Source organism: Thamnophis sirtalis, unplaced genomic scaffold (assembly GCF_051295495.1).
Source record: "Thamnophis sirtalis isolate CommonGarterSnake01/CBP01778 unplaced genomic scaffold, rThaSir2_p1.2 scaffold_6, whole genome shotgun sequence".
NCBI lineage: Eukaryota > Metazoa > Chordata > Lepidosauria > Squamata > Natricidae > Thamnophis > Thamnophis sirtalis.
This window is the reverse complement of record NW_028261386.1, coordinates 68,400,656-68,421,032: the sequence shown is the minus strand read 5'-3', so window position 1 is coordinate 68,421,032 and position 20,377 is coordinate 68,400,656. Positions and strand designations below refer to the sequence as shown.

The 20,377-nt window shown below is 34.3% G+C and overlaps 1 protein-coding gene and 1 long non-coding RNA gene across 8 annotated transcripts in view; one reads left to right on the top strand and one right to left on the bottom strand.

Annotated features, from left to right (window-relative positions):
- The first annotated feature begins 383 nt into the window (after positions 1-383).
- On the top strand, positions 384-19,441 carry LOC106538934 (uncharacterized). Its single transcript, XR_015696990.1, has 3 exons — positions 384-878; positions 1,721-1,825; positions 17,394-19,441. It is a non-coding gene; the product is annotated as an uncharacterized LOC106538934 (long non-coding RNA).
- Positions 2,345-20,377, bottom strand: part of ARID4B (AT-rich interaction domain 4B) — an 84,506-nt gene continuing 66,473 nt past the window's right edge. For 5 of the 7 annotated variants that reach the window (XM_087718077.1, XM_087718072.1, XM_087718076.1 and 2 more), the window contains 8 exons: positions 19,438-19,692; positions 16,986-17,070; positions 16,150-16,336; positions 13,509-14,693; positions 7,789-7,899; positions 7,076-7,291; positions 5,799-5,945; positions 2,345-4,088 (listed from right to left, as the gene is read on the bottom strand). In XM_087718077.1, coding sequence (XP_087574203.1) covers positions 3,958-4,088; positions 5,799-5,945; positions 7,076-7,291; positions 7,789-7,899; positions 13,509-14,693; positions 16,150-16,336; positions 16,986-17,070; positions 19,438-19,692 — 2,317 coding nt within the window. In that variant the 3' untranslated portion in view covers positions 2,345-3,957. Of the gene's footprint in view, positions 4,089-5,798; positions 5,946-7,075; positions 7,292-7,478; positions 7,554-7,788; positions 7,900-13,508; positions 14,694-16,149; positions 16,337-16,985; positions 17,071-19,437; positions 19,693-20,377 lie in introns of those variants that run through there. The other 2 variants (XM_087718075.1, XR_015696989.1) reach the window with 2 other exon arrangements.

The following is a 20,377-nucleotide window of genomic DNA, read 5'->3' as shown; positions in this document are numbered from 1 at the left end:
TCAAACTTAGGGAACTTTATAACAAGTATATTAACAAACATATTAAACCAAAAGGGAAATATAGCAGGGTATATCCATATTGTATGTTCTCATTATCAATTTTACATTTGCAGAATAAGGTTGACCAATCAAGTCTTTTTAAATATTTTCTCAGGGACCAATAAACACACAAAAATGATAGTTTGAATTAATCTCATACTTAAATCATGCTTTATATTCTTTTAACCCAACCTCTGATTTTTTTATTGACCAGTTTTTTGTAAATATTACTCTTTACTCCAGTTTTTGTAAATATTAATATCTACTTGAATGATTTCTAAACTTTTATAAATATTGCAGATTTAAAAGTATCCATTCCCCATAACAATCCTGAAAGTTTTAGATGACTCGCCTTGCTTACATTGCAAATTTAAATGATATTTGATTAAATATATTGCTGTATTTCAGGCAATCAAAATAACTCTTGCACAAAGCAAATAAGTTTAAATCTTGATTGGTTATAAGCTGATTCAAGTGTTAATACCTCTGCTTCCACAGGATTTAAAAAATAGGAGTTCTAATTTTCAAACTAGGATTGTCCCAGAATTTATAAGAACAATACTAACAAATATGCTTTCATTTCTACATGTTTAGGGTAAGTATGTTTTGAATCATCTAATGTAGGAAATGCAATAAAGCTATGTATTGCTAATTATAGATCCAGACTCCAAGATTTGGAATGCAAGGGGCTATCTGGAATACAACCTTTAGGAATATAGTTTGGACTGTTTCAAGAGAAGGAAGTGCAAGATCCTGACTGGGCATCACCAAGTAGTTATAAACAAGCCTTGCTGAGGTACAGCTTCAGCCTGCTGGGATATGCTGGCTTCTCTGGTGAGGTAAAAAGATTAAATTGCAACCAGTGTTTTTTTTAAAAAAATATACCACTTAAATGTAATTCTTTTACTTGAAAAGCATTGCAACCTTATAAATGGAGTTTAATGTGATGGTTATATGACAACTTTTAAACTCTTCACAAGACACAGTTTGTATCAAACAAGTTAGGTTTTTTTTTACATTTATAAAGCTCCTTTTTTGCATTTGCAACCAGAAAGCTCAAATGACCAGTTTATCAAAAATTGATTTATTGTGAGTCCCAAAGGCCAAAACCCCATTTAGAGCCACACTGGTTTAATATTTTATGAGAGAGTATTGCCAAATTGTTTTCCACATTCTCTTTATTGTTAAATCTATAAATTATGGTATGGAGAAATGAATAGTGCTTATTTCCCCCTTTTTTTATTGGAAACAATATTTTAAGAAGCCATCACAGCTTTCTAAGGATTGGTCATAAGAGCACTTTGTAGCAAGTATCCTTTTCAAGTAGAATACAACATTTCAAATGTAAAACACCTAGATGCTGAATTGTGTGTGAATGCACTAGAATTCAAATTAGTTTTGCTAATAACAGGGGCATTATTTTTGATAAACTGTAATCTCAGCTCATGTGAACAAGTTTGAAAAAGTAACAGATCTAGATCTCTTCCAAATTGTTTGGAAAAGATTTAGTCAGACAGCCCCATTATGGTTTACTGATGAACAACAATGTCCTGGTGCACACTACTTAAAATATATGTTTGCTTCATCTGCAAGTAGGCAACATTAATAATAAATTATAGGTATCTCTATCAGTGGATTATTCAGCATATCTAAATCATGCCCTCTGCTTTATTCCTCTCAGGAAGAAAGCCAAAGGAAAAAAATGCAAATATACTGCATTTTATTTGAGACATATGTTCCACAAGAATTCCAAACTTTTCTTTGGACAAAAAAGCTTACAAAATAGGTAACTACCACAAAACACAACAGTCTGCTCTTTTTTCTTATTTTGTATGTCATGCAATGCAATGCAAAATTAGTGATACTAATTTCTAATTAGTTCAATTATGGATTATTGGGGATTTTCTTCTTTTTATATAGTTGCCACTTCCTCTCTTAGAATGGGAGGGAATATTTAAAGGTGCTTACCCAAATCAAGATCACAGAAATCTTTACAGGTATGAAGGACTTTGAAAGGTTTACCGCCTACCTAAGGGTATGGGCTCCTTACCTTGTTCACTGATCAATGTTTACATATTCCCCTTTGTGCCCTTTTGATATTAGGAACTTCTAATAATTTATGGAGGTAGGAAAGATAATTTAAGCCTGAAATTAACTGCATTTTAAATTTGATCAAAAAGAACATTTATGTTGCCCCAATAACAAAGGTTATTATGACCAACAAATGAACAACACTGGATTTATAGCTGAAACTGCTGAATATGCTGAAATGTCTTAATTAAACTGTTAGAAACAAAATCCAGTATTCACAAACTATGGCATTTTATTTCAGAGGCCTTTGCTTACATTTGTACAATATATTACATAATTCCATTGTCTGCAGAACCTAATATATATTTTATAGCTTTTCTTTATATGCCTTTCCTTCAATGTTTGTCAACAATTTTTACAGTCCTGTACATATCTGAAGAGTTTGAAACCATTTTCAATAAAATCAGTTACCTTTAAACACACACTACTAAGACTGAAAATGCTTTTCTTAGAAAAGTCAAATGTAAAGATTCGGACACTCTAGCATCTACAAACAGAATGTTTGAAATTCTTACATGTTGTATTGCCAGAAAAAGAAAAAAGAAAAAAACATGCCAGCCCCCATAAGCCCAGCCAAAAGAAGTACACAGAACTACAATTAAAACAGTAAAACAATCTGTACAGTAAAGTACTGTGTATTAACAGTGCCAGGTATTAAATAGCTCGAATGAACACTCCCGCAATATACAAATGTCTTACAAAGTTGTGTAATTAAATACAAGTGCCAAACGAGAGGGCATGGGTTCCATACAACATAAAGTCAATAGAAGTGAAAACAGCTGAGTTGATTTTGGATTTTATACAAGGTAATTAAAAAAAAATCATTTCAACCACTCTGTTAGCTATTTATATTATAAACAACTATCCTTTTGTGGCAATGTTCTTCTCAACAATGACTTAATATTAACACCCTTTACTCCTTCTTGAAGACCTCTCAATTGCAGCTCATAATAAAATAAGCATTACTAATGAAATATTGTTTGCTTTAACTGAAAAGAAACTTTTACAAGAAAACACAAAAATATAAGTGTTATAATTCATTATGAATAAATATACACTTTAAACTGGCTAAATACAATCTTTGTACATTAAGATTTAATACAGTTTGTTAGCCGTTTTCTTCCTTTTTCACAATTTATCAAAATTAAAAAAAATACTGATTCGTAGAAAAATGGCGAAGTACAGTAGTTTCATTCCAATTCATGGGCTATCAAAAACCCACGATAACCTATTTTGCCTAATTCAAACCTGTAAACATTAGTCAGCCTTTTAAACAGAATCCTTATATTTGGTTGTCAATCTGATGAAAAACATCCTGTTAACGGCAGGTTTGGAACTGAATTACCTGTGCTTGACTTGTACAGTTATAGTCACCATTAAGGCAACAGTTAAAAAACAATTATCTTGTAAAAATGAAAATAGGCTCATTTTTCCTAAAGAATGGAAAAATATCAAATGTTCCAGCTTTAACAAAATACCAGGGAATACGTGAACAGTAAGCCACTTTAATGTTTTAATTTGGCCTACCCAACAACTGCACGCTTACCACATTGATTCTACTGGCAGTGAACAACTTCCATTTGCCACAGTGGAAGGCCTTCAATTCATTCAACATACAATTCCCAGACAAGTTGGAAACAATTATTGCTTGAGGAAAAGCAGTCTTTTGTACTTTTTCTTCATAAAAGTGCACTTAAGTGCAAAGTTAGCTTGTCAAGATTTTTTTTAAATACAAAATAGTGCTTGTCTGAATTTTGTGCCACTGTGCAGTATAAAAAGTGGCTCTCAGCAGCCATTAAGTGCAAAGTGCTTCGGCAAGTCTTGCTGTCACCTGCACTCGACTGACATTCCATTCTGTGATGAATTGGACACGGGTGGATCTGCTAAACTTAACATAACTGCTGCCGTAATGGTACTGGAGGAAGGCGAGGAAGAAGAGGAGGATGTGGTAGCAGCACCTGCAATGAGAGTAGTAAACAAATCAATTGACCCATCTGAATGTCAGCTACTGTGAATTATTGTAAATTGTAATAGGCATTTTATTAAGTGAGTTTTGCCTCATTTTACGACCATTCTTGCCACAGGGGTTAAGTGAATCATTGCCGTTGATAAGATAGTAACATAGTTGTTAAGTGAATCTGGCTTTCCCATTGACTTTGGTGGTCAGAAGGTTGCAAAAGGGGATCATGTAACCTTGGGATATAGCAATGGTCGTAAGTATGAGTCAGTTACCAAGCATATAAATTTTGATCACATGATCATGAGGATGCTACAGAGACGTGAAAAACGGCCATAAGTCACTTTTTTCAGTGCCATTGTTAATTTGAATAGTCACTAAATGAACTGTTGTAAGTTGAGGACTAGCTGTAGTTATGCACAATTATGGAAACTCTTATTCTGAAGTAAGTTAAGAAAAGGGAAGGTTATTCCCTTAATAAGGTTAACTATCCCTATTTTTTATAGTGGATCTCTGAGAAATCTTGTAGTGTTACATTCTGCTTATTTAAAAGTAAGAAAAAACATGTGGGATGACCAAGTTGCTTATTTTATATTTTTGAAGAAATCCTGATAATTTAGCACTCCTTTATAAGTGCACTTCCAACTTATAAGCAGTAAATCAGACAAGACTTAACTTCTATAAAAAGCAATTATCAGAGTACTTTTTCTGAATTTAAAACTGCAGCATCAGGCAGATCCTTTATTCAAACAATGCCCAAATCCATACAAACTGCCCCTAAGGCATGTCATACAAGGCATGTATGTTTTCAGTTGCTTTTAGAATTGAATATTCCTCAAATGCCTGTGTTCATTGTTATCAGTCAATATGTAAAATAATGTTAAATACAGAGTTGGGAATACACAGAAAGAAATTGGCTCAGTTCTAAAGAAACGGCATTCTAAAGAAACGGCACTTAGATCAAATAGTTAAGGTCGTCTGTGTTATTACTACAGAAAGTGTAACTTTTTCTTACACATGCCAGAAGTAATTATCAGAAATATAAGAATAAATACTAGAATGTGACAGTTCGTTGATATTATGAAAATTGGTTGCTGATATTTAGATAGTTAAAATATTAGTCTGAATCCTGCCTGTAGTAGCTCCATTTTTAAAAAATCTATGCATGAGGCAAAAAGTTGGCTAGTTTTTCCCACTAATCCCTCCATAAATGTATGTTGTTGACTAAATAATTGTAATGAAATAACTCTCTTTCTTCCAAACTTGTTTGCATCCCCCCTGCCCACCAATACTAACAAGGTTAAAACTTAAGTCCACTTGTGGACCTTTGTTTCACTGTGGACCTTTCTCTTATTGTGTCTCTCCCTAGGAGAATTTTTAAAAATCCATCTGTATTTGCAGATTTTAAGCTTGGAAATAATAGGTGAGATAAAAGAGAGGTATTGATCCTTATTCTAGACTCTAGAAGACTCTAAAATTCTATAAATCTAAAAACCCATATGGAACAACCAAGCCTGTTATGAAAATTTTTCTTACAAAAACATTTTCTTTTTTCAAACAAGAAATTTCAATTCAAAGTCATTAAATATAACCCTAACAGTTACAGAGTAAGACCTAATATTTTAAAAGACAATTATGGGGAAAATTCTAAGTTTAGGAACTCTTTAAAAAAAAAGGTGGGGTGGCAGCATATTTAGGCCTAATCACTTACTTTCCCGCTCTTTTTTCTTCAAACGCTTTCTTCTTCTATCAATGGAAGCCACTTCAGATTTTAAAGACATGTAGTGTTTCCTGATTTCCTGAAGTTTTTCTTGAAGGATTGAAATGCGTTCTGCACTGGTCATATTTTCTAGGTCAGCTGGAAAATAAAGCAACTTTTATTAGCCCAAATCAAAATCCCAGTTCGTTTGTATTTAATGAAAGCAACATATATACAGCATTACATTCAGCATCTCACAACAATGGAATCCAATCTATGCTAGTCCCTCAACCCTTTTGGAAAAAGCAATTATTGACAAAATGAATAGATAACTGTTGCTCAGGCTTATAATATTATTCTTATTAGTCAGTGGACACTAATTTTCAAAACTTACGTTTGTTCAATCCCTCAGAACTAGTTACTTAAGCATTAGAGTAATTACAATATTTATACCAGTATGTCAATTAATTAACAATTACACATCTTATGATTGAACTGTTACTGTGAGCAAAACTTGGGGGAGGGGGGAAACAGTAGGAAAGGCTATAATAAAGTGAAAACTTTTCCCCATAAATGTGTAATTGAGAACTCCTTGCTGAATCAAGAAATATTATGTGAAATAAAACCTGTGTAATAAATGGAATATTTAGTAAAAGATTCAATATGGAGTGGAGAATAAGATAAAAATATGCAAAATCCTTTTGGTTGTTTAATTACTTATAAAGGTTTAATGAATCCTTGGGGTTAGGATTAGGTTTGAAATTTAAGAAGGCTGTATGATGCAATGAAGAGTGTATAATGTAATGAAGAGTATGTATCTGAACGTTAACCTTAACCTGTCAAGAGTGAAACTTTGGGAGCTACATGCCATGTCATTTCAACTTGTCATTAGAGGAAGGGGGTGTTGGTTACAAACAGGTTAACTGGAGCAACAAAACTTCTACAGCTCCACTGAAGTGAAAAGTAACATAGGAAGCCATGTATGGATATGATAGAAATAACACTGATTTCCAATAATACAAATTCATGTGAACAATGTAGGTATAAATTAGGTGTAATTAGAGTTAATCTCCTCCCACTTTAATTGAGCTTTTATTACTTCTTATACTTTTTAGAGCTTTACATAATAATGCTTTTTCATATAGTTTTACTGACTGTATTTTACTGCATCATATGGAAATGAAAGGTTATGTCCATTCTTGGGAATTCAGCAGTTTTGAATTCAAAACACTTGGTACACTTCCAGAATTCAGGAGAGGCAAACTCAACCACAGTTAATCTTTACTTACATAATTGGAAACTCCATTTGTAAAGTTTTGGCAAACGACTGTTCTGTTCTTTGAGATCAGAATCTTTTTCTCCATTTTTCCCACATTTTCCAGGAGACTGTATTCTAGCTTGAGCTTTTGTATGCTGAGATTTCACCCCTGTAGAAACTGATTTTGCTGGCTGAGTTTTGGTAATACTTTCTCCAGCAGAAAGTTCTTCACTATCACTACTGTTTGCTGAAAGAAGAGACAACAAATGAACTTTATAGGCTTAGATTGATAAACATTTCAGCACTTCAAATGCTTATATACAGTCACTAAAAGCATTATCTTCTTGTCCTCCAATAAAATATATAATGGAATATTTTCATAGATAAATTAAAAACTTGTATTGTTTTTAGAGATAAGTAAGAATAAGACTCACTTGGGGGGCACTGCACAGTTTCCTAAGGGTGGAAGCAATCTTTAAGCAGGGTTCAATTTAGAATGTTTTGGCAGGCTGAAAGAGGAAGGGGAAGTACTTTTAAAGGATCTTCAATGCTTTGGGAGAGTTCAGAAAGGGCTGCAGAGAGAAGGAACCAGCAAATATTGCTTCCTCTCTATTCTGTCACTATAAATACAGGTATGAAATTTTTATTTCTCCTGATTTCAGAAGGATACTTTTGGATTCAGCTCATGATCTATTCATAAGTTTTAAGACCAAGTTTTACACTCCATCGATTTGCCATACTTACTACTTTTGTTCTTCTTTTTGTTGTTCACCACAGATGTTTTATGACTTCTTTTCTGCTTTTTCGAGGGACCACCACCCTGGCTATCTTTAAGTCTTTTCTGGCCTGTACAAGCTTTATTAACATAAAACAAGATATTTTTACATGAATATATCAGAAACACATTTCAATTTTGATTATATCATTTTGCAGTGACAACCTTTTATAACCTAGTTGGAAACAGGGCAACTGGCTTCAAAATGGCTGCAGCTTAACATAAAAACATTTTAAAATGTATTAATTTAATTTTTAAAAACAATTATCAGACAGCTTCATTAAGCTATCAGTAAATAGGATAATAACATTTTAAAAGGAAGGGAAAGAACAGAATTTTCAAAATTTATAGTTAAAATCTTACTCATACTAAATAGGAAGAGATTATGAACCTCACATAACTTCTCTCAAACGAAGATTCTTGACTAGACATAAAGGCAGCCCCACATAGAAACCAATCCACTAATCAGGCTTGAATGTAAACAGCATATGAACTAATTGACATTTTATTCTGGGAAGATATATAATTGACATGTCAGCTGAAGTGAATTAAGGCACTCCTGGCCATTGCCTCCTCCAGAGAAAGATTGGGATACACCCACACGCCGAAACTCTTCATTTCCTCTATCTGGGACAACTTGACTTCATTCAGTACAGGAAGATCTACCAACTTTTTGGAACTGTGACACCCTCCCTCCAATGGGCACCTCCATCTTGTCTGGATTCAATTTCAATTTATTGTCCTTCACTGAATCTACTATTGACTGCAGTAGGCTTTTAGAAGAACCAAACCATTATTTGATAATATTAAAGAACTATAAATTTGGGGATTATTAGTATATTAATAGTGCCCAGCTCCATATTTTACAGAAGAGAGCTATAAGGAGCTCCTTATAATATTTCCCCTTTCAAACAACAACTATCCCCAAATTACATAATTTGAAAGCTATAAAGAGAGAGGAATAGAGCCACTTCAAAGCAATTCTTCATATTTTAAGAAGATAATTCTGGACAAGGGATTTCAGAAGCAGTAGAACAGTTCTCTGTTCCACTTTCTAGCTCATTCTCATTTCTACCTCACCTTCACCAAAGGGTATTCAATGAACTGCTGTGGGCCGTCTCAGAATATCAGACCTTGTTACGGTAGGGGGCTTTCATCAGATTATAAGATCCCCCAGACATATGTCTGAAATCACCTCCCTCCAGGCAAGCTGAACAATATTTATCTAGCTCACACTGTATGCCCTATCCTTGGAACATTAAAGGCTGGAAAGTCAGAAGAAAATATCCTAGTTTGTATCTCCAATTATGATGGTTTTGTCACAAGAAACATGGCATGTGGGAGCATTGTGCTTGGAGGAATATAAGTATTGTGGAAGCAGAGTTTGGAGTCGGATGGGGGAGCTTTACATTTGTTTTGTTTGTTAGTTCCCACTTCTTTACAAATCCAAATCACTAGTTTGCAATCCTTACAATATGTCATAGCAATGTGAAAGAATGAAATGCCCTGCATTATTTAAATTCTTCAAGAGTCATTTTTTGTTAATATATTCATTTCCCCCTTACTTATTTGAGTTCAAATCAAAACTGTGGGAAGAAAAATAAAATTATACTTGGAAGGTTTATTAAGTAGGCTTCCATCAATGTATTTTATACAGGCTGGAAACTTCAGTGCAAAAACTGAGATTTATGACGAGGAGCTTATGATCAAATTGCATCAACCCCCTGATCAGATAATATTGCCACTGTTATTGCAACAATCCAATAACAAGATTGGGAATTTTAGAGGGTTCTGTTTTATAACATTTTGCTTTATACAAAAGTGCTTTTTAAACAGAATTTGGCAGTATTAAATGGGTCTATTACTAGTGATATTGGCAAATATATTACTATACTGGTAGTAACCCATCTTTGGTTGGTAATAAAGTAGTGTTGCTGAATGGTACTCATTTAAGTGTACAGTTGCCAACCGATTTGATCATTGTCCAAATATATTTAACATTTGATAGAATTCTTTTACTATCCTGATATTTTTGTAACAAAACTTGCCCAGGTGTTATTAGATAAGTCTTCTTAGATTGATGGTAAGATTGATATAGTCCATGACTTACTACCAGTCGCATAACAACCATTTAAAATTATGATGACCCATAAAGCACTTCTTGGCATTGTAAAATATCCCCTGGGCACATGATCACATTTCGAGCACTTGGAAACCTGCTCCCCTTTATGACTAGTTGCAGTATCCTACAATCATATGATTATGATTTGTGACATTTTTTGCCAGCAAAAACTGCCATTCGGAAGTATGAGTTAGCACTTATGACCATGGTATTTGCTTAATGGCTGCCAAATCAGTAAAATGCAAACTAAGCACCTGCAAATGAAATTCCTAGATTGACTGGATATGAATTGATCCTGAGAGATAAACGGGGAAAAATTCAGGGATAGAAGATTTACATTAATTTATGCTACAGTGCTCAGCATCTAGAAAAAAAGTATTCTTTGAAATGTGGTTTATCCCTTTAACTGACTTAAACTTGGATTCAATTCAATATACAGGAGCAAACTGTGATGCAAATTTAATGATTCCCTAATTGATAAGTATCTATTCCTATGAATATTTAAAATATATGAGAACACAAGTAAAAGTCAGATGTAATGCACAAGGACATCTAACCAAAGCAGTGAAAGAAACAGAGGGTGCAGGGCAGTGGTGGGTTCCAGACCCCGTTGACACCTCTGTGAGCCTCCACAACACTCCAGCTGCTCGGCAGAGCATCGTGCAGGCACTGTATGCGCCATGCACGGAAGCCCTGAAGAGTTTAAAGACAGGTAAGAAGGGCGAGTGAGGGGGCCCTCTGGAGCACCAGAACGGCTCCGGTACGCCCGTACTGGGGCGTACCGGCTGCAACCCACCACTGGTGCAGGGCTGTTTTGTTACCTCCCACTACTTAAGCCATTTTAAGCAACCGGGTTTTCTATCCTAAGATGGCCCAATAACATGCCAACTCACTTTTATATGCTGATTATGTGGTAGTTTTACCTTTCAATCCTGTTAAGGCCTATAAGTTTCATTTATTTCATTTATTAAATTTCTATGCCGCCCAATCCTGGAGGACTCCGGGCAGCTTACAGAAATGAAAAAAATTAAAAAGAATTATTAAAAACAATTGGACACAACAAGGTTAAAAAGGGAAACACAACAAACACCCAATCAGGAGAGGGCTGGACCTCAATCAAGGGGTCAACAGCCCCAAGCCTGCCGGAAAAGCCAGGTTTTAATGGCTTTGCGAAAGGCCATGAGAGTGGGTAGGGCCCGGATCTCAGGAGGCAGCTCATTCCACAGGGCCGGAGCGGCAACAGAGAAGGCCCTACTCCTAGGCGTCGACAGTTGGCATTGTCCCGCTGACGGCACCCGAAGAAGGCCCATCCTGTGCGATCTTATTGGTGTGAGGGAGGTATGTGGCAGTTGATGTGCTATATACAATTCTAAGTCTAAGAGTTGAGCATCCGAGTTACACAATTGGCAAATAGGAGAACACATAATCAAACAAGTCAAAAAATTTAAGTATCTAGAGCTGGCTTTCCAAGCTTCTGGAGCCTGAAATGCCCAGGGGACTATGTATCCCAAAGAACACAAAGATCCTCAGCTATACAAACTTTCGATTTTAACTGAGTTGCACAGTTTATCCAGCTGCTGTTAAGTTATGCCCAGCTATTGTATGGGATTCAATTAGAGCTTTGTAGCAGGATGGTTAGTTAAACTTAAATTCTCAAGAAATGTTTTCCTAGTCCCTTGTTGTCTCCCCAATATAATGCTTCACTAAGAAGCAGAAGTAATTTAGAGGCTCTGGATTCTCTTTAAATTTTGGTTGAAAGTGTTACATAGCTCAGGTGGATTGGCCACTTTAGTTATAGCATATGATTTTGATTCTTGCTAGAAAAGGTATAATTGCATGACATTTCTTTTTTTTTTTCTGGGATGCTTTTTTTCCTTTGGGGTTACAGCATGCAAACTTAATTTTGAGAAGGTCAATAGGACTATGCACTTGTCCCCACAATGCATTTATTAACCAGTTTCTAAATTTTAAATCAGTCAATTATTTGTACAAGATCACTTTCAAAATTCAGAAGAACCTTATCCCCGATCCATTTTAATGTTCTCCTCACAGCAGTATTGGAAGAGAAAAATAGGAAAATCCCATTTGATACATGATGGAGTCCTATAGCGTAGGTATGATAAGAATTACACCCTTTGTTTTGTTATTTCTTGCAGTTGTAGCTGTTTCCCCTCTCCTTTCTAAATTCCTATGGTATTCTGACTCATTTTACTTATTGTTACTTATTAGATAATAAAGGCAATTATCTGTCCTTAAATTATCAACAGTTATACTATGTGCATGAGCTGTGCCCTATTATGACTTGTAATCGATAATGATTATGCAATGTTATACTGTGCATGTTTTTTCTTTTAGTCCATGAATGGGAAAAAAGTATATCACTTAAAACTGATGAGATGTCAATAGGATCTTCAGACAGAATTATCCTCAGGTCAATAAAGGCAGTCAAAACCTTAAAGCTTGATCTGAAGATGCTTGAAATTAACCAAGCTATTTTGGGGGGAATTAGTTTTACTAAAGCAAAGATTTATCACTGATTTTCAACGGGCCTTTGCGGCACAGGTAATCCTTGAACTCACAACCATTCAAAGTTATCACAGCACTGAAAAAGGTGATTCATGACTGTCCTCACACTTATGACTGTCACAGTATCCCCATGGGCATGTGATCAACAACAGCTGCAGTGTCCTCATTTGTGACCTTTCTAGCCAGTTTCTAACAAGCAAAGTCAATGAGGGAAGATGGATTCTCTTAACAACAGTGGGATTTACTTAAGGATTGCAATGATTCACTTAACTATGCTGGCCAAAAAGGCTGAAAACTGGGTGAAGCTCACTTTAACAACTGCCTTGCTTAGCAATAGAAATTCTGGTCACAACTGTGGTCATAAGTTGAGGATTACCTGTATTTTATTTTTGTGAGGTGGGCTAGAATGCAAGAATGTGCAGATTAAAAAGAAAAAGAAAACAATAAAAAAGCAGAAAATATTTTGGTTCTATTGATGTTGTTTAACTATCAAAATAAACTAAATTAAAATTTCAAAACAGTAGTTTATTAAAAAGAGTATTGCTAAGAATAAAAATATTTTATTACCAATTTCAGAGTACTCAATTTTGTAAAAAGATTACTAACCTAAAAAGATTACTAACCTAATACTGAGACCATATAACCCTAGCTTTTAAGCATCTCATGTTCAACTAGGATATGAAAAAGGTATTTTGAATAGGTGGTAATGTAAGAAAACTCAAAAGAGAAAACTTGAAAGGAAAAAAAAAAACAGCAACACAGGATCTACCAGATTTGCCATGTTAGCAATGGCAAATAAATACTGCATAGTTACAATTACCTTCGCAACCAGCTGCATCATCATTTAGCAAACTCTCCACCCAACCATGTCCATCCAGACAAATACTATAAATAATGCCACTCTGAAATCTGAAACTATCTTACTCAATACCATAGTTGGCTATAATGAAACAGATTAGCCTTTCTGAAGTCAGCACTGCCTGAATGTATTGGACTATAATTTCCATAATTCCCACCCATACAGATATTTATTTATTATACCTTTTTCAGTGTGTTCTGGTTGATTACTGCTGCTGGAGCTGACACTGGCATCAAAGCCTGTGGGAGATACATTTCCTTCAGACTGAAGGTCCTGCAGTTCTCCTACAATACTGTCCACCTCAATTGTGCTATCTGTTTCACTCTTGATGCTTCGTACTTCTTCTTGACTCGGTGCCAGAGCTTCAGAAATAGATATGCCCGACTGATGCCTGCTGGAATCTGCTACTGTTACAGATGGGGGTGATTCAGGTGTGGTGGGTGGGGTGTTTAGAACTGAATTACTGCCACTACTTGGGAACTCAACTTTCTTGTCGTTCATTTCAGTTGGCTTTTCCTCAACAGGTTTTGCATCTGTGCTTAGTGGCAAAGATCTTTCAACTTTAGAACTAGACAAAGAGGTATCCTCTTCCTCAAGGGTTTGCAGATGCTCCTCTGGTGTTGCCTGCTCAGGAGAAGCATGGGGTGGAGAAGCTGCTGCTTCTGTGTCAGAATCTGAAAAGAGTTCTTTCAGAGTCTTTTTAGGCCATTGTCCCTGAATACTTGACCACACATCTTTCCGGTCTTTTGCTCTGGTATTCTGAAGCCTTTCATCAGAATTACTTAGAAGCTTTATTCTCTTCTCTGACACTTCAGAGAACCCAGGATAAAAAGCATTTGTCCGTAAAGATTTCCTTTTATCATCTAATCCGTTATACTTCTTATTAGGTGTTAATTTTAACTTATTTTTTACTTCATCTTCATCTGAAGAACTATTACTGCTGTTTTCCAAGCTAAGTATATCTTTTCCATTTGATTTTTCATCTTTACTATTAGGCGATCCAGTTTTTAAACATTCTTCAGGTACACAGTACCTTCGTTTACCACGTTTTATTTTATCCGTTGGCTCTTTTTTTATCTCTTTCCTTTTCTTGGCACTTGCATGGTCACCATCACAGTCAGTATCATCAGATAATTCTGTCAATTCTTTCTGGGGTCTTTCTGGGGATTTTGATACTGGCTTGGATACTGTAGCATCTCCAAGGGTTACTGCCTCTTCTGGCATGGATAAGCTGATTTGCTCTTTCAGACAAACTTCATTATTGTCTTGGGTCAAAGCTTCAACTTGAGGATCCTCCTTCCCATTGCTATACACATTTGGAGCACTTTGGTCATCATCTTGTTCACTATCGTCTGAGCTTTCAGATGCTATGGGAGGAAAAAAAGTAAAAAAATCAACCCCTCTAGCATCCATATCCTATGTTTAGATATGTTTCACACAAATCTGAATTAGCCTTTAACTTCCCTGTGGGTAGAATTCCCTATTTGGATTTATTTTTTAAGAAAAAATATATATTTAAAAGTCTATTTGAAAGTATGACAATAGTTTGAACCCAAAGTTCATGTTCCATAAACAAACTACCACTTAAGGACAAAGGTTTCTGTAATAATCAGAAGACATGCACATCTTTCAAATGAACCCATTTTTTTACATCATTTCTTGGAATTAATAACAAAATGTTGTCCCTCCCTAACTTTTGGTATCCTAAACAATATTTGTTATATTCAATATTAATTGGATATGTGCATACAAATAATAAAACAATTACAAATATGGTACAGGAAGAAATATACTTTCATTAAACAAACAAAGTCAAGTGATGAAACGTGCTGTTGAAATGGCAATCAGGCAATAGAAATGAGAACTATTCTGAAATTATTTATGCTTTGAAATATAAAGGCAGATATATATGCTGCATACAGAAAGAAACAGTGAATGAGAAAAGGAGAAAGATCCCCCTTCCCCACCAAAAGAAAGCATTCTTAAGGCATCCACTGTACCTTTTAGCATCTCCCAAATCTCAAAAACCAACTAATAATTTAGGGCATGCTAATTTATTAGCCACATTTTCTGCATCCCTCAGAGAAAGCAGAAAGACAAGATGTTATCATTCAGGTAAAAAAACAAAAAACAAAGATTGTGTACCCTTACTATATGAGTTTATATCCAAAGAATCAGGCAAAAATATATATGTCCAACAATGGTTTATCATCTTATTCAGAAACCTGCTGTTTCAAATAATTTTTCAACTAAAATAGATTTCATGGAGATCATTTCAATCAGTCGAATATCTGATAGACAAACACAAACTCTTGAACTCATCTAAAGTTCTGATTAAAAATTGGAAAGAGGTGAATACTAAAAGGATACTCAGGTTAAACAAAATTAAAATTGGGAATATAATTTAAATATAAACACAGGAACAGATGAATCCAGAATGATAGGAAGCTAACAAAATAAAAACAAAAAAGGAGATAAAAATAATACACTGGTGTAGAGCACTATAAATTTATTCTTAAACAAGGAGATAAAAAACAAAAGTCAAACTCTTATCAACATTATAAAGAAGTTCAGTCTAATTTAAAAAAAAAACAAAGATGGCCTAAGTAAGTAGCTCAGAAGGTTCCCATGTAATGGGAAGCCAAAATCACTGAAATTTTGGTATGCCAAATCACAAGCTATGCGATTATGCATCCTGCTCAAATTATGGCCGCTCATAGGAGCAGCTTAAAAACCACAAATGGGTCTGCCTTTGGACCATCATGAAAATCAAGGACTTGGAATTGTTTCTCTCAGAAAGAAATACATTTTTGTGCTCATTACCTTGCAGTCCATTAAGGATAGAAATAATCTCTAAAGATTTATTTGGAGCTAGTTCAGAAGTTTTGGCTTCAGCGCTGTCTGGTTTGGATGCCATCTCAGGTGATATACCAACATGAAATGGTGGTTTTGATGAACGACGTAATTTAAATGCTTTTGGGGAATATTTCTCATCTTTATCAGCTTTATTCTAGTTTAAAAGAAAGAAATATTCTATTAATATAATTTATCTTATATCAGAGTTAACAGAATGTTGAGAATAAAACAAAATCAAATGGCAAGACTTCGTATAAAGTAAATCTAATTGAGATGCTAAACATGTGTTTAGAAGAAACATCTAAAATATATACTTGTAAATCTTTTATAGATCTTAATATTGTGCAGAACCATTTCACTTCTTATCTGATATATATCTACATCTTTTAGAATTTTAAGTATCTATTTTTCAAACTGGTAATTAAGAGCCAACATTATTATTGTCTACAGATGAGTTCTATTCAATGACTTGGAAAGCACTGAAAATATTTGAACAGCTTGGGGGCAATGTTTAGTGGTTGGGAAGAATTCAAGTTTACAGTGGCAAAATAATTATGCAAACAGGCAGGGTAGGATTTTTGAATGTCTTCATTTTGAGGGACAAATTGTCAACAAATCAGCAAAAGACACTAATATGTTACTTCATAATGAGTGGAATAATGATAAGCAAATATGAAAATGAAATCCCTGTGTAACTCTTCTTCCTCCCGCTAGAACAGCTGCTATCAATAGTAAATCACTATGACAGTCTATTTCTTTCTATTTCGATTAATATTCAGTATCAGCCATCTAAAATAATCTACCTTTATTTTCTTTCGATGCTTTATTTTGGGTACATTTTTGTCTGCTGGTCTCACTATCTTGTCCGCTTTTATCCATTCATCATACCTAGAAAGAATTGAAATACATACACTTACTTTTTGGAGATAATTAAATGTAGACTACAGAAAAACATTTTGTAAAATATACAAAATATATAAAATCTCTAACAATTTGATATATTTTCATGTTCATTAGGTAACAAAAATAATTATTATTCTGGACATATTTCAGGATGGCTTACTATTAAAATGGAGCAGAGACATGAAGCATGTTATTAGCATTAGCAGTGTTAAAATTGTAGAGATAAATCCAGTGACAAATTAGCAAACTTTTCACCAGGCAAAAGGAAGTTCCCTTTCTCAATCCATTATCTGAAATCTGCTTTACAGATTCTACTCAACCAGCATTCTAGAGCAGACTTGGAGGAGAGAAAACACTGAGGAATTCAAGACAAAGGCAAAATCCAACCGATCTACAATATCTGTTCCAGAATATGAACTCTAGAAATGCTGTGCTTCCATACTCCTATAATACTTATAATAGTTCTGATGTAGAAATTAAGGAAATTGTCACTAAATTCTTTCTCCCATCAACAACATATATTTAGAATTTAATTCAAATTACACAATCCAAATAAGCATTGATATAATCAGAATTAACACATTCTCTTAGCCACCCTCCCCCCTTCTCCCAGACTAAAAAAGACTAATGAAATAAGAATGTTATACTACTGCTAAGTAATCTTTTTGATCAGAATAATTCATACTATTTTAAGTCATCTGACAATCATGTGAGACAGCTATATAGTGATCTTAACATATTCTGGTAGAACGCAGAATACAGTGAATTACAGTAGCATATTTTTATCACAAAAGAAGAACATAAAGGAAATACCCAAGCAATTAGAAATACAATCACCAAAGCAATCTCATTCATATAAACACACATACAAACACATGCTTACTATACGATTTATGTCAAAATAAGGCACTACTCTAGCCTTGTAATCTAAGGTAAGTCATCCAGGGTATATGTTTAAGGTTTGTGGTACAAATAGAAATTTTGCTGAGTAGAAACACAACCTCAGTGGGAAATCTGAATTACAACCACATGCTCCAGCATGAGTACAAAAGCTTGGAAGACTTAATCTCTGGTCCCCATGAAAAAGCATTTTGGATCCTGCTACAAACACATTACTTTGCCTTTAAAGAATGTATCTCCAACTGTACACAACATCTCAGTATCATACTGGAGAGAATCTAGCATAATAAAAGCCCTTGTAAACACTAGTATCTAAACAATATCAGTTAAAATTAAAATCATTCTGAAAATATATACTGAAGTACGAAGGCTTCCATTCACACTTGAATTCTGAAAGTACATATTCTATGACATAAAATCCATTCCTTTGCTTTTCTGAAATAAATATCCCATGAAGTTAAAAGAAACATAAGTAACGCACAAGTTAAGAAAGCAAAAGAAAATAAGAATCCTAACATTCAGGATCTTCAATACCAGCTTTTTGTTCATCTGATTAGTGGTGACTTCATTGAGCACAATTCAGTTATAAAAATTAAGATGTAAGCATGATAAGGTTTTTCAGTTATGACTCATGTTTGGCCAACATCCGAAGAGTTTAGGCCTTTCTTAAGTCTTCCTAGACAAAATTACTGATAAAAGTAATGCAGATGGTAAGCAAAGATGATAAGGAGCTTATTTAGTAATATCAAGAAATAAAAAGCCAGTCAAAGTCTTTGCAAAGAATATTTCAATAAAGAAAATGTCTGAAAGATATGAAGAATTGAGAAATACAGGAACTGCATAGATTGGAATACTTAGTTAATGGCATAAAAGATGACAAGAATGTTTTGGCAAAAATATCAAATTTACCGTTTCCCCAAAAGCACTAAAGTTATGGCAATAAGCCAGAATAAAGAGAAGATGTTCAGACATAGAACTACAAGATTATGTGAAGATGGATCTTCTTAAGAAATAAATGGCAACAAGAAGTTTGACCAAGTGAAAGTAGAGATCAAGATTCTAGGTACTCAGAGATAATGGTTATTCGATTTAATCCAGATTTTCCAAATGAAATCTCATCTCACTTCTACCACAAATTAAACTGTTTGTCTTTATGTTTTGGAAAATGTGAAGAACTAATTATATTTTGTTCAACATAACATAACAGCAGAATAAGAAATATTCAAGCTATTTCACTGCTCAATATTAAGATAAAACTGAGGCAGGAGATTGACTCAATGAGATTTTTTTTTATTTACAGGTAACTCACTAAGCTATTTTGCTCTTAGAATAAAAATGAGTTTAAGTAGTATGATGATCTTCACAGATCAGTAATATTCTATTTGTTTTAGAACACACAAGTGTATTTTAGAGTATTTTAAAGGAAGTAATCACTAGCTAAATCTCAATTACCTCACATTCCATCCGCAGTAGTGCACCAAGTAAAGGACTTCTCCACCTTCAATATCAGAATCTTTAATACTAGCTTCATACATTTTTTGATTTTTCCCTCGTCCATACCGCACTTGGACTTTCATGCCTGGTGGATAACACTCAAACTCTTCCTCTTCATTTTTGTCATCTTCCTCCTCCTCCTCCTCCTCCTCATCTTCCTCCTCCTCCTCTTCTCCTTCTTCATCTTCATCTTCTTCCTTAATGGTGACATCGCTTGAAAGGTTTAAAAAATGTCAGTTAATAAAAATATTGAAAAAATGTTCAGTGCCAAATGGTGTATACTGATTAATATTGGGAATGCACAGAAAGTGAGGAATAGTAGGTTCCATATATATTTATATGTATAGCTAGAAAGGTATAGCTATATACACACATTTATATATGTTTGTGTATATATGTATACATACAATGAAATCCTTTAAAGATGAGTGATTTTTAATTAGAGTTGGCAACTGACAAGAAAACAGCAAACAATCAGAATAGTGACAAAAAGAGGCATTTTACGGAAGATTTTAAAAGATGACTTAGTTTAATGAAAATGTTTCATTACTATCCCTGGAAGCTAAATATGAATGTTACAGTGCTATGGGGATAAATTATTCTTAGCTGAAGAATGTTTCCATCTCTTGAAATTGTTATCAATTTAGTATGTTTACATATGACTAGTTTTTAGAGGGGTGTGTGTGTGTGTGTGTGTGTGTGTGTGTGTGTGAGAGAGAGAGAGAGAGAGAGAGAGAGAGAGAGAGAAGAGAGAGAGAGAGAGAGAGAGAGAGAGAGAGAGAGAGAGAGAGAGAGAGAGAGATTTCCCTTTGTTATGATGGCTCAATCGGTAACAGATTGTTTAGAAAGTTCATTTGATTATTCTATTTCATTTAATTGTGATTAAAATCTTAGTTTA